Source organism: Delphinus delphis, chromosome 19 (genome assembly GCF_949987515.2).
Source record: "Delphinus delphis chromosome 19, mDelDel1.2, whole genome shotgun sequence".
Lineage (NCBI taxonomy): Eukaryota > Metazoa > Chordata > Mammalia > Artiodactyla > Delphinidae > Delphinus > Delphinus delphis.
This window is the reverse complement of record NC_082701.1, coordinates 56,582,428-56,595,782: the sequence shown is the minus strand read 5'-3', so window position 1 is coordinate 56,595,782 and position 13,355 is coordinate 56,582,428. Positions and strand designations below refer to the sequence as shown.

Sequence of the window (13,355 nt, the reverse complement as noted above, 5' to 3'; positions counted from 1 at the left end):
CAGAGGTTGAGTCAGGTCCGTAAAGAGACCCTCTGGCTGGCGCAGACGGTGTGTGTCCCTAGAGAGACAAGCTTGGAAAGGCAGGTGGAGCCAGGCCGTGGAAGTCATTGATGGGCAGGCGTCCCCTGGGCAGTGAGGGGCCACCTAAAGGCCTTTTATCGATAGAAGGCTGACACGATGGAGTCCCTTTGCTCAACAAAGTTTTGTTTACTAGTGTATTGGTTTGCTCTGGCTGCCGTAACAAAGCCCTACAGACTGGGTGGCTTAAACAACGGAAATTTATTTTCTCCCAGTCCTGGAGGCTGAAGTCTGAGATCAGGTTATCCGTGGGGTTGCTTTCTCCGGAGGCCTCTCTCCTAGGCTTGTAGACGGGCGCCTTCTCCCACACCATCATGTGCTCTCTTCCCTCCATGCCTGTCTGTCTCCTAATCTCTCTTTATAAGGACACCAGTCAGACTGGATTAGGACCAACACTAATGACCTCATTAAAGAACTTCATTAGCTGTTTAGAGGTTCTACCTTCAAATACAATCACATTCCGGGATCTGGGGGTTAGGACTTCAACATATGGATTTGGGGGGGTTGAGGAGGATAGAATTCAACTCATAACAGCTACATTCAAGGTGCTGTGCCAGGGGCTTTGGGGTGTACACAGATGACGACTCACTGACCCTGCCATCTTGTGTCTTGTGTGGACAAGACACGTACGTAGAAAATGATAAGTTCCATCAGAAAAGTGCAGAAAGAACCCTTTGGAGCTACAGATAAAAGGTTCAGTTTGTTTAGCAGAAAGAGCAGTTATTTCCAGTGGTGAGAGATGGGGGTGGCTTCGTGGAGCGGGGAGCCCTTGAGGGTGACCTTGGTGATAGAACAGTGTAATGATTTTCAGCAGGTGGTTGAAAGCTTGGAAGAGAGGGCAAAGCTTAACTGACAGGTGAAAGAGTTCCTGGCTTTCACAAGTGCTGAAGCTGTGTGGTTACAGGAGGTCTCTGCAGGGAGAAAGGAGGTAGCAGAGAAGGGGTCAAGGGCAGCACCTTGCACTGGAGTGAGGAGAAGGGGTTAGAGACAAAATCAGGGATTAGGATAGCAGTTGACCAGAGAAGTAAGCAAGGCGAGGGTTTCAAGGGGAGGGACACTCCGGAGAGGCCTCATCATTGACTTTGAGTGCGTGGTCTCACCAGAGCAACCAGGGCCAGAGACTGGATACGGGGGCCGCTGTGAGGTTAGGTGGGTGGCACGTGGAGGGAGTAGGCGAGGCCACTGCTGAGTCCATGTGGCTGTGAACTTGAGGAGAGGCTGGGAAGGTACCAGCCAGAGAGGACCCAGGGGGATTGGATGAGAGCGTGGTGGGGAAGGCATGAGGGTTCAAAGGAATTTGGGTGATGGTTGGGGGGCATCTCCAAGCCACAGGAAAGCGGCTGAAGAAGAGGGGACTAATGGGGGGGGGTGGAGACCCGGGGGGGGCAGAGGTCAAGGTCGTAGGCGAAGGAGAAGGCAGGGTTTTCAGAGCACAAGAAGGGGGCTTGCTTGTCAGAAGAGGAAGACGAACCAGAGAGGGATTCAGGTTTAGGTAACCGGGGGACTTCTTTAAGGAGAGAAGAATATAAAATTGGGGTTACCAGATTATGAGCTCCTCCCTTGCAAGTGAGACACCCCAAAGCTTGACCTCGATTTGCCTCAAGGCAAATCCTCTCCTAGCAGGAAAACCTCTCTGAGATTAGTGAGGAGAGGCAGCGGGACGATAAAGAAGCAAGGATGCAGCGACGTGGGAGGGAAGCGGGGACCCTCGAAGCTGCTGGCCTCCCTTTTCTCGGAGTCACGTGCAAATATGTATCAGTAAATATCTAACAGCCGGTGATCTGAGGGAAAAGGAGAAAGCGAGCTCGGATTTGCGGCATTCGCCCATTTCTGTGGCCTAAGTCCTCGCACGCTGAGTCGGGAGGAGATGCTCTCCAAAGGGTGGGAGCAGGTGCCGCACCTCCCACCGCGGGTCCCGGATGGGGCTGGTGGGAGGAGGCCCTCAGACAATCCTCCTTCCCGTGAGGGGGGCCCGGCCACCGATGCACGGGTCGGAGAGCAGGTTGTTGAGGGCCCGGCACCAAAGCCCCGGGCGTTTGCTTCTCCTGGTACAGACCCTGCAGGAGATTTTCCAGACGGAGATGACCATCGAATCCATCAAGAAAGCCATCGAGGACAAGTGCGCCTTCCTGAAGGTGGCTCAGACCAGGCTGGATGAGCGTACGCGGAGGCCCAACATAGAGCTCTGCAGAGACACGGCTCAGCTGCGGTAAGCGAGGAAGAGGCGACGGGGGAAGAACCAGGAGGGGGTCACGGTGATGGGGAGGGGGGCGCCCTCAGGGCCAGCTCGGGCTCCTCTGGGGAAACCCCCAGGCTGCCGGCAGCTCTGAGCTCCTGCGGCTCGTCCACCAGCACACGGGGATGTAGAGCGGCCTAGTGATGGTCACGGTGCCAGAGCCTCCTTTAAAGTGTCAGTAACGGGGTTCGTGTTTAACAGCCCGGAGTTTCGGTTTGGGATGATGAAGAGTTCTCGAGATGGAAGGTGGTGATGGTTGCCAAGTTTGTGAATGTACTTAATGCCAGGGACTTAAGAGCTGAGATGGTAAATTTTGTGTTATGTCTATTTTACCGCGACTAAAACAAAAAGGAAATGACGTCAACACTACACACAAGAGTAGTGGTAACACTTAGCCTCATCCAGGGGGTGGAGGTGGCGTTGGGCTCCTTTGCACCTCCCTGGAGTGTCCCGAGTTTCCAGATCCCCTGTCTCGGAAACAGTATGGAGGTTGGCCGCTGTGTGTGTCCGAGTGCCCCTGACTCATCGGAAAAGGGACTTTGGGTACCACCTCCCCCCACCCCGTCTGCTTGCTCTCACCGTCGCTCTCATCCGCTTCTTTGGGTGCTTCATTCCTGCTCTCATCGTTAAGAGCATCCTCAGGACCCCCTAATCCCGATGGCTCATTTCAGCTCATTTCAGTTTGTTCTGTTCTTGACAGAAATTGAAAGCAGCTGGTCAGCATCAAGCATCCCCCACGTGTACACGGTGGGAGGGATCTGACACTACACTTCATCTTCTGGACACTAGGTGTATTTTCTCCTTCTTCTTTTTAACTTGGAAGATTCCTTTCAGGATGGGCTTGAATGGAATTGGCCGCCCTCCCACCCCCATTCTGGCTTCGTTTCCAGTTTCTCAGTACCTGCCTATCTGCCTCTTTCTGGATTGCATCACTGCTGTGCTTAGGTCTTGAAACACTTTGTGCAGAAGCAAATGAAATGTATAGCAACTGGAGGGACGAAGCGGCAGCGCTTGAACTGGAGCAGTGGTAGAGACCACTAGCCTTGTAGTCTGCCTGGTGCACGACTGAATTCCCTTATATCCTAGGGACAAAGCGACTTGGAGCTCTTACCCAGGGAACAAGCGGTGGGGTGAGGCTGTGAAGGAAATTTCGGGTGGTCTTTGTGAGGCCAAGAATGAGAAAGATGCTGATAAAGGTGGTGACGGTGACAATCACAATAGCTGTTGCCATTTATTGATCTTATTCTGTGCCGGGCACTGTCCTGCACACTTTACCGTATGCATCCTCTTCAATTTACAAGTAAGTAAATGGAGGCAGAAGCGGGCTGAGTGACGGTGACCCAGCTGGCAACTGCTGGGAGGAAGGAGAGACGTAGTTAGAATCCTTGCCCATCTCCCTGCTGAGCTCCGTTCAAACAAAGCAGCAATTTGCCTCTGCTTCCCCATGTTTCATCGTCTGGGGCCTTTGCCACCCCGCCGTCCTGTACCTAAGCTCATCCGGCCTTCTCAATGCCCACATGGGATGGGTCAGCAAAGCAGGTGCTGTATCCTCATCTCACTCTCACAGAGGATAAAACAGAGGGTCACAGAGGAGACGTTACTGCAAAACACCCTCCATGGGCAGCACGCGTGTTGTCTGTGTTGGATGCTAAGAGGTGTGCTCTAGAATAGATTCAAATGGCCTTCGTCTCCCACAGTAGCTGTGTTTCTCCTAGTGGAGCTGTCGTCTGGGCCCTCACCATGGAGGAGGTCACCCAGGCCACATGTTTCTCCAAGTGGGTTCCACAGGACCCCTACTCACACACAGCCCATCACTGAGGTGAAGCGGCCCGCCACTCTGGAGGCAACCAGGCTGAAGTATCTATTTATTACAGGAACCTGGTAGTGGGATCACACCCATTTGGCCAGTTAGATTAGATCATGAATTGTGGTTTTATGCAAATATTATTGGGAGAAGCTGAGCTGAAGTTTCATGCTCCGACAATTTCTGCGGAGTCATCAAAAGTAGTGACGGGGGACTTCCCTGGTGGCACAGTGGTTAAGAATACGCCTGCCAATGCAGGGGACACGGGTTCGAGCCCTGGCCCGGGAAGATCCCACATGCCGCGGAGCAACTAAGCCTGTGCGCCACAACTACTGAGCCTGCGTTCTAGAGCCCACGAGCCACAGCTACTGAGCCTGTGAGCCACAACTACTGAAGCCCGCGTGCCCAGAGCCCATGCTCCGCAACAAGAGAAGCCACCGCAATGAGAAGCCTGCGCACCACAACAGAGAGTAGCCCCCACTCGCTGCAACTAGAGAAAGCCCGCGAGCAGCAACGAAGACCCAACGCAGCCAAAAATAAATAAATTTATCAAAAGAAAAAAAAAAAAAGTAGAGCCGGGAAGAGAGAAATTGTCCGGGCTGCCATCAGACCAACACAGGGTTGCTTTTCAGAAGGGTTTTGAGTCGTGGTCGAATTTGACTTTGCAGTTATCAGACAATGAGGCATTCACAGCTGCTTCTGAGAAGCTGAATGATTTTTCCTCTTTTCTCCCCCTTCACGGCTAAACAGAATTTGCTTTTCCTTTACTTCCTGTCGACCCTGCAGTGTGTCTATTTCCTCTGCTCCTTTACTGACTTCAGGACAAAACCTACTTTTGTTTCCGTAAAGATTTCTGGTTAAAATATCGTTGCCAAAAATATGGTCCTAGAGGAACAGCAGTGGAATTTAGGATCGTTATTGAGGGAGGAGGGGATTATTTTTCTTACTCAACTCATCATTCTGAAAGCAGCCCTTTGGCTGTCTAGATGAAGAAAACACAAGGACCATAAACTCAGGGGAGTGAGGACAGAGAAAAAGTGCTGTTTCCATTTCAAGACTTTGATTTGCATTTGAACTTTTTCTAAATGGGTGCTTTCAAGAACAATTCTAAACATTCTTGGCATCCTTGAGGGCAGGCCAGACCAGGCTCTGCTTTACTTAATCTTGATATATTTTTTTCAGACGACGGTAGTTTTATTTGTATTTGAATGCAAACTGTTTTTTCGGTTCTGTAATTTCCCCCAAAATGAGTGGTTTCAGCAGAACGGCTGTCTGCCATCTGCCAAGAATAAGGAAGCTGAGAGTGGAACGTGGCCTTGAAAGGGGAGGAGAAACGTATTTCTAACGGCGAAAGTTGAGGGAGGTGTAGTATCTCTGAGCTGCCTTCACACAGCGATGGGAAAACCAGGATGTTAGCTGCCTGCATTCTAAGTATCTGGAATTGCTTTTTTAAAAAATTGGTATTTTAATGTGTCCTTTTTCAGAAGAGCCCTGACAGATAAATTTTCCACTAGACTAACGTTTGGCTGTCAGGAGTGAAGACTCGCACGTCACCCTGCTCCGTCCCTACCTTTGGGTTCAGAGTTCCTTTTGAAGCGGTGAAAACAGCTCAGGGAAGGCTGGGAGACGAGAAGCAGGCCAGTGTGATTATAAACCACTCACCCTCATAAATCCCGTCACCAGCCGTGTCCGACAGCCTCTCTGAAGATCTGTTTCTTTGCTAGTGGTATTGTGTACCCTGGGATCTTCAAAAAAGAAACGTACTTTTAAAATCCAGCCTGACCTAAACAACAACAAAATATGCCTTTAGCTCAGTTCTCAGATGCTGTGTTTACAGATCTCAGGCCAGAGGAAACTTCCACACTTAAGTTTAATTCCTTCCCTCCCCCACTAGAAGTAAGAAGACAGTTCAGGCTCTAAGATGAAAGGAGATGCACGGTGTGGGTGTGTTTTCACGGCTTGTCGTTGCATCCATGAGCCTTTTGGGGGTGCTCTGCGGTGCTCCCCACCTCGGGCTGGCTGCAGGTGGCTCCCTCTGGCCTGTGCTCCCTCTTCATCACCTGGGGTCTGCTCCTCGTTCCTGGGAGACGCTTGACTTGGACTTCCGGGCAGCTTCCTACCTCCCATCATGGGCTGCATCTCCTAGGAGACAGAAGTTGGTCCCCATCCATCAAGCATTTTCTGTGCCCCTGTCAACTGCAGGAGGGGCTGTGGATGTCACTTTCCCGGACCTGATGGCCGGCAGGGAGACGTAGCACACAGGCCACGACAAGCACCCCGAGGGCCACAGAAGGGCTAGCGCTCTTGGAACACACGACATCGACATCGGGCAGCGAACTAGTCCCAGGGCTGAGGGAGGGACTTCCCTAAGAAGGGTCTGTCCAGCCGGGCTTTGAGGATGGCGTAAATTAGCGGGATGAAGAGTGGAATAAGAGCATCATGGGCTGAGGGGACGGCAAGGGGGAGACCCTGAGGTCAGACACGGAGCAGGGACATTCAAGGACTTGCCTGCATAATGGAGAGGAAGGGCGCAGGGGCACGGGGAGACAGGTACCGCAGATTTTTACATTTTTACGTAGGGGTGTGAGGAAGAGGGTGGGGTCAGGGATGATCAGAAGACCTTCGGTTCCAGCATCCGCAAGGATGACGTCAGCATGGCCTGAGATGGGGCAGGCAGGTGGCCTGGGGTGCTGGTGATTCATCTGCTCTGTACCCCACCTTGGCGTGGGTGGGCCCCTTGCGGGCATACCCACCAGGGAGGGTGTGTCCAGAACGTGGGCCTGCAGGGCGGTCCTGGGGAGTCTCCAGACCCCCTTCATTTGTCCGCTGTGGCCTCGGATGGAGATGTGGTGTTTGCCCCGTCGCGGTGTCGGTCCAGCCGAGGCACTTCAGGTAACCTCTCTGAGTTCAAGGCCAAAGAGAGTTCAAGTCCCTCAAAACTGTGTTTCCTTTTTGGAAACTATTTATTGTTTTCTTTCTGGCTTTAAGAGCTGTATCTGTTCGTGATAGAAAATCAGAAAATGAAATAAAAAATAAAAATCACCGTCAATTCTCCTTGCCGTTGAGGGATAACCGTGGTTGCCACCAGGCACGTTAACAAAATTGTGATCACGCTGCATGTAGAGTTCTCTATCCTGACTTTTTCAACCAACATTGTATTCTGAGTCTCCTTCCCCAAGGCAAAAACAAATTCTTGTTTAAAAAGTATTGCCTGCATAGTATTCCATCGTCTGACTACGATGTCCGTTATCATCAGGATCTTGTTTCCTCTTGTTCTCTCATAATAATACTCAGTACAGGATAACACAATGAAGGCATTGTTCCTTTATCGTTTTCTGTCAAACTTTTCACTTTGTTTAAATTCACAAGTAAGAGAGAGACACGCTCTGATTTTAAAACAAATTCAAACAGTACAGATCCATATGGAGTAAAAAACAAGAGCCTCTTTTCTTCCCACCCCCCCCCCCCCCCCCCCCCCCCCCCCGCCACAACCTCAACCAGCAGCTGCTGATTTGGTGCATAATACATTTACAATTTGTCCTTTACGAAAAGCAGGGGGCGGAGGGTTTTGAGTAGAGACGTTGTGGCTTTGGTGCCGTCTTAAATGAATATTCTGTGAGAGCTAATTTTGGGCCTGACACTATTTTGGTTCTTGTGGTAGGGTTGCCAGATTTTGCAAATTAGCGACCAAGTAAATATGAATCTCAGATAAACGACGAATAATTTTTTAGTATTAGTATATCCCCAATACCGCAAGGCATCTTTACACAGAAAACACTTATGGTAAGTAAAAATACTTGTAGTGAATACTATTCAGCCTTAAAAAGAAAGGAAATTCTGACACGTGCTACCACATGGATGAACCTTGAGGACATTATGCTGAGTGAAACAAACCAGTCACAGGAGGACAAATACTGGACGATGCCACTTGTATGAAGTACCTAGTGTGGTCAGATTCATAGAGACAGAAAGAAGAACGGTGGTTGCCGGGGGATGGGGGTCGCGGGGCGGAATAGGGGTTAGTGTCGAAAGGGGACAGAGCTGCCATTATGCAAGATGAAAAGAGTTCTGTGGGTGGAGGGTGGTGATGGCCGTGCAACTGCCCATGATGCCACCAAACTGCACACTTAAAAATGGCTCCGATGGTAAATTTTATGTTGTTTCTATCTTACTGCAGTGAAAAAAATACCTGGACTAAAAACATATGTGTTTATCTGAAATTCAAATTTAACTGGGCCCCCTGTGTATTATCTGGGAGGCCCGCGCTGTGGGGATGACAAATAGAAATGAGATGGTCTCACCCAGAGGGTCCAGGGCCGAGGCCAACTTCCCAGGTCTCTGCTTCTGGGAGCTGAGTGGGCGGGGCAGGAAATGGGACCCAGTTCCTTATTATGGCCACCGAGACTCCTGATTTCCTTCTTAGCTTCCTGGATAACTGTGAGTGGTGTATAAACACATGTAGGCCGTCTGCCTGTGGGGAGGGCAGTTCATCCGTCCCTGGGGCTCAATTTCCTTGTCTGTAGAGCAAGGAAGCTGGGCTTGTTGACCTCTGCCATTTATCTTCCAGTGGCAAAGTCTGTGAAGCTATAAAATGGTCTTGGTATAATGATTTCCACACGGTCTGGGTATTTTTCTAGGATCGTGAAATCCTTTTCCGCCTGCAGCGACGTCCACACCCCTATTTGTTCACTGTCACTATTCTCTTTATATTATGGTACATTTTAGTTAATTTCATGCACACACCCACCCTCCCCCCACCCAACCAGTCTGCTGATAAATGAACATCCCCAACAAAGAAAACTTTAGCTCTGAATCACTGGGCAAAATTTGATGAATTTGGAGTTGGTGGTTTCAACTGAGATAAGTGATTATCCTTACTATTGTCTTTTATAACCTGTTAAGTATTCTTTCTCTTGATTGACCACATGGTCCCACCCCTTGGATATTATTGGCCAAATCAGAGGGTAAAGGAGTCCTTGCTTAATTGCTCTCTGGGAGGAGAAAGTTTCTAAATATAAACACAACAGAAGAAATCACAAAGAAAAAGAAAGATTTAGCTAACTAAAAATTGAAATCTTATGTGTAACGAAATATAAGCTAAATTAAAAGGTAAAAAACAAATTAGAGAAAACATTTGCCACAAGCTTAACAGACCAAAAAAAAAAAAAAAATGTAATATGCCTAAAACTTAAAGAACTTTTTGCCAAAGTTTAAGATAATTAGTAATACCCCAGTAGAAAAATGAGCAAAAGACAGGAAGAGGCAATTCACGGAAAAATTGCAAAATGCCCAATAGACATTTAGGAAAGTTTCACTAATAATCAAAGAAATGAAAATGATATCAGTTAAAATAATTTGAGGAGGAAATGCTAGATTTTTTACATGAAATGATGCCTTTTTTCCTTTCTCTCTTGAAAAATGTGTCATGTTTTTCATCATCAGCACAATCAGAACGGCAGCTTGTTTCATGGTTTACGTAGCTGATTTCATGAATTATCATTTTCATGTCCCATTAGGTTTTTGACGTTTCGATATTTACTCTGGAACCTTGGGGCATTGCTGGGGGGAGGGGCATTATCACTGGAGGAGTGCCCATTAACTAACCCCTCCCCCACCGTAGTTAACAGGTTGGGCTGAATTCTAAACGCTGAATAAAGCTGGGTGTTCCCGGAATTTAAGAAAAAAATGTCATGAAGAACCTAGGGGTAAAGCAGGAATAAAGACGCAGACCTCTTAGAGAACGGACTTGAGGTTATGGGGAGGGGGAAGGGTGAGCTGTGACAGGGCGAGAGAGAGTCATGGGCATATACATAGTAACAAACGCAGTAAGGTAGATAGCTAGTGGGAAGCAGCCGCATGGCACAGGGATATTGGCTCGGTGCTTTGTGACAGCCTGGAGGGGTGGGATGGGGAGGGTGGGAGGGAGGGAGACGCAACAGGGAAGACATATGGGAACATATGTTTATGTATGACTGATTCACTTTGTTATAAAGCAGAAACTAACACACCATTGTAAAGCAATTATACCCCAATAAAGATGTTAAAAAAAAAAAAAAAAAAAAAAAAAAGCTGGGTGTTCCCCTCTTCCTCACTATATAAACAGCTTTCAATGATAAAGTAAATGCATGAAAATTGAGCTGTTTCCATTTTCCCCATCTTTACTATTAAAAAAAATCAAATGTTTAAAAGTTTACCTTTTAAAATATTATAAGGTTTAATATTCGCGTGTATGCGCAATGCATGTATGAAAACTTGCTGGTGTCCCCCGAATATCCTTGGTGTGCCTTTTGGATCGTCCTGTTTGCTTTGCGGCTTTGCAGCGTGAAGTAGTTCTGAGGTTGATGTGACCGGTGGGAATTCAGTAACCACACTCGGCGCCGGCGGAGCTGATAACCAGCGTGACTTCTGCTAACCTAACAGGTGCCTCTTCCCCACGCAGCCTGGTTAACGAGGTGTACGAGGTGGACGACACCATCCAGACCCTGCAGCAGCGCCTGAGGGACGCGCAGGACACCCTGCAGTCGCTGGTCCACACCAAGGCCACCCTGGAGCACGACCTGGCGGTCAAAGCCAACTCCCTGTACATCGACCAGGAGAAGTGCATGAGCATGCGCAGGAGCTTCCCCAGCACCCGGCGGCTGGTGGGCTTCTGCTAGGGCCCCCTCCCCTGGACTAGGTGTGATGCTCCCCAGGTAAGGCGGAACCAGGGCGCCGCGCGCGCACGCACTTACACGAGGGCCAATCTATACTCACTTATTAAAGGATCGTATTTATAGACATGTGCCGCGGTCCTGTCTCGTAAAACCTTTCGTTTGCCTCCAAACCTTAGTTGCCGACGATTTACTAGGCCTCTGGGCCAGAGAAAAACAATCGATGTAATAGACAAGGTAAGAACCCTTATTTGTATTACTCTTGTATTCTCTGTGTAACATGAATGGGCTGGAAAGGAGCAATGTATTCTTTTCTGAGGCCGTGGAGGCAGGTATCCCAGCAGGTGGGTTCTGAGAGAACCGGAGAGGTCTCTGGAAGGTAGTAGTCGGGGATAGTTTGAGCAAAATCGAAGGTGGAAAAATAGAGTGCATTTGGACACTAGTAAGTAGACCAGTTTGGCTGTGATTCATAACGTAGGGTGTGTATGAAGAAACAGGATGGCTGAGACCCCTGGAAAGTTGCGGGGGGTGGGTTCAAGGGTAGGGGGAGTGATGGACAGCTCTGTGCAGGGACATGGCCTTGTGAAAGCAATGACCGGGTAAGGAAAGTTTGAATTAGAGAGATGGCCGTGGAAACCAAGAGGGGAGAAGCACAAAGCATGTTACAACAAATCAGCAGGACTCGCTAGCCTCACAGGCGAGTGAGCCCTGAGGGCCCAGGGTGACAAAAAGTTGCTGACTTTGGGTGGGCCGAAAAATGGGACATTGCTTACATTCTAGGAGGTCCTGTCTTATCTCAGGGGTTGCTTATTTTTTTAAAATAACTTTATTACAAATGAAAAACATTTGCTGATATCTGTTTTGGAAAATAGGGAAAAGACACACCCAGAACTCCTTGTAAATTACTTGCTATCACAGCGCCCAGAAATAATCACTGAAGTTGGTCAGCATTTTATGGTATATGCTTTCAGTCCTTTTTCTGTGACAGTATATGTGTCTATAAAATTTATTTACATATGTAGTGTTTATTTACACATATGTATCATATGTAATGCTTATATTTAAATACATAATTAATAACACTTGGGACCACACTTCTGATTTGTAATCTCCTTTTCCTTATTCATATATTATACTATAAATGGGTTTCCATGTCATTAGCTGTTAATGCACAACATCTTTTTTTTTTTTTTTTTTTTTTTTTTGCGGTACGCGGGCCTCTCACTGTTGTGGCCTCTCCTGTTGTGGAGCACAGGCTCCGGACGCGCAGGCTCAGCGGCCATGGCTCACGGGCCCAGCCGCTCTGCGGCATGTGGGATCTTCCCGGACCGGGGCATGAACCCGTGTCCCCTGCATCGGCAGGCGGACTCTCAACCACTGCGCCACCAGGGAAGCCCCACAACATCATTTTTTAAAACCTTGCCTTGGTGTCTCTAAAAACAATAAATAACCACTCTTGGAGATTTCAGAAAATACAGGCGAGGGATAACAGAGTATTTGTCTTTCTCTGCCTGACTTATTTCGCTATGTTATCACGTATACGTGGAATCTAAAAAATAAGACAAACGAATGAATATAGCAAAACAGAAACAGACTCACAGATACAGAGAACAAACTAGTGGTTACAGAGGGGAAAGGGAAGCAGGAGGGGCAAGAGAGGGGTAGGGGATTAAGAGGTACAAACTACTATGTATAAAATAAATAAGCACAGGGAAATACAGCCATTATGTTGTAATAACTTTAAATGGAGTTATTATTTTATTCTATAAAAATATTGAATCACTATGTTGTATACCTGAAACTAATATAATATTGTAAGTCAACTACACTTCGATTAAAAAAAGAGAAAGTACAGATGAGCAAAAGAAGAAAATAAAACTCTTCCATACTTCTAAACTAACTAGATGCTTTGATATACCTATATTCTATTTCTGTATTTTTATGCACATTTTCCTTTCAGAAATGGAATCCCGAGTAAAGTAGCCCTTACAAAGCACTTACTTTGGGCTGAAACCATTCCCAGTGCTTTGCTCACCTCAACTCATTTACGCTTTTTGCACTTGAAAATGTATACTCTTTCCATGTCATTTAATCCCTTTCCATAACTTCATTTTAATGGCTTTTTAATAGTCCATTGTCCTGAGGTTCTAGAATGTTCTATGACCAGTTACCCATTATCAGATATTTTCGTTGTGCCCGACTCTTCTTTATCACAATGTAGCCATGATTTAATCTTGTTAGTGAAATGTGTGCGAACAACTTTAATATTTTGCTTAAGGAAGGTTCCTAGATCTGGAGTCGTTACATCAAAGTCAGGCACACATTGAAAAAGGCTTTTGCAGTGTATTATCAAATTGACCTCCTGAAACTTTATGTCACTCAGCACTCCACCACCAGCCTGTAAGAGGGCCTGTCTTTCTGCATCTTGATAATGCTGTGTTATCTTTCTTCACCAGCTCATCTTTAGTGAATAGTGGTGTAGAACCTTGTTCACCGGACCCTTGAATTTCTTCTGTCAGTTGCTACTCCTTGTTATTTGCCTGTTTCCCCTGAGTATCTCTCTTTTTTTCATTTGTTTTTTAGAGTT

At 47.6% G+C, this 13,355-nt stretch overlaps 1 protein-coding gene across 3 annotated transcripts in view; it reads left to right on the top strand.

Moving 5' to 3' along the window:
• Positions 1 to 11,377, top strand: part of TEKT3 (tektin 3) — a 160,394-nt gene extending 149,017 nt beyond the window's left edge. For all 3 annotated transcript variants that reach the window (XM_059996981.1, XM_059996982.1, XM_059996983.1), the window contains exons 7-8: positions 2,133 to 2,287; positions 10,558 to 11,377. In XM_059996981.1, coding sequence (XP_059852964.1) covers positions 2,133 to 2,287; positions 10,558 to 10,774 — 372 coding nt within the window. In that variant the 3' untranslated portion in view covers positions 10,775 to 11,377. The remainder of the gene's footprint in view (positions 1 to 2,132; positions 2,288 to 10,557) is intronic.
• Positions 11,378 to 13,355: the final 1,978 nt, after the last annotated feature.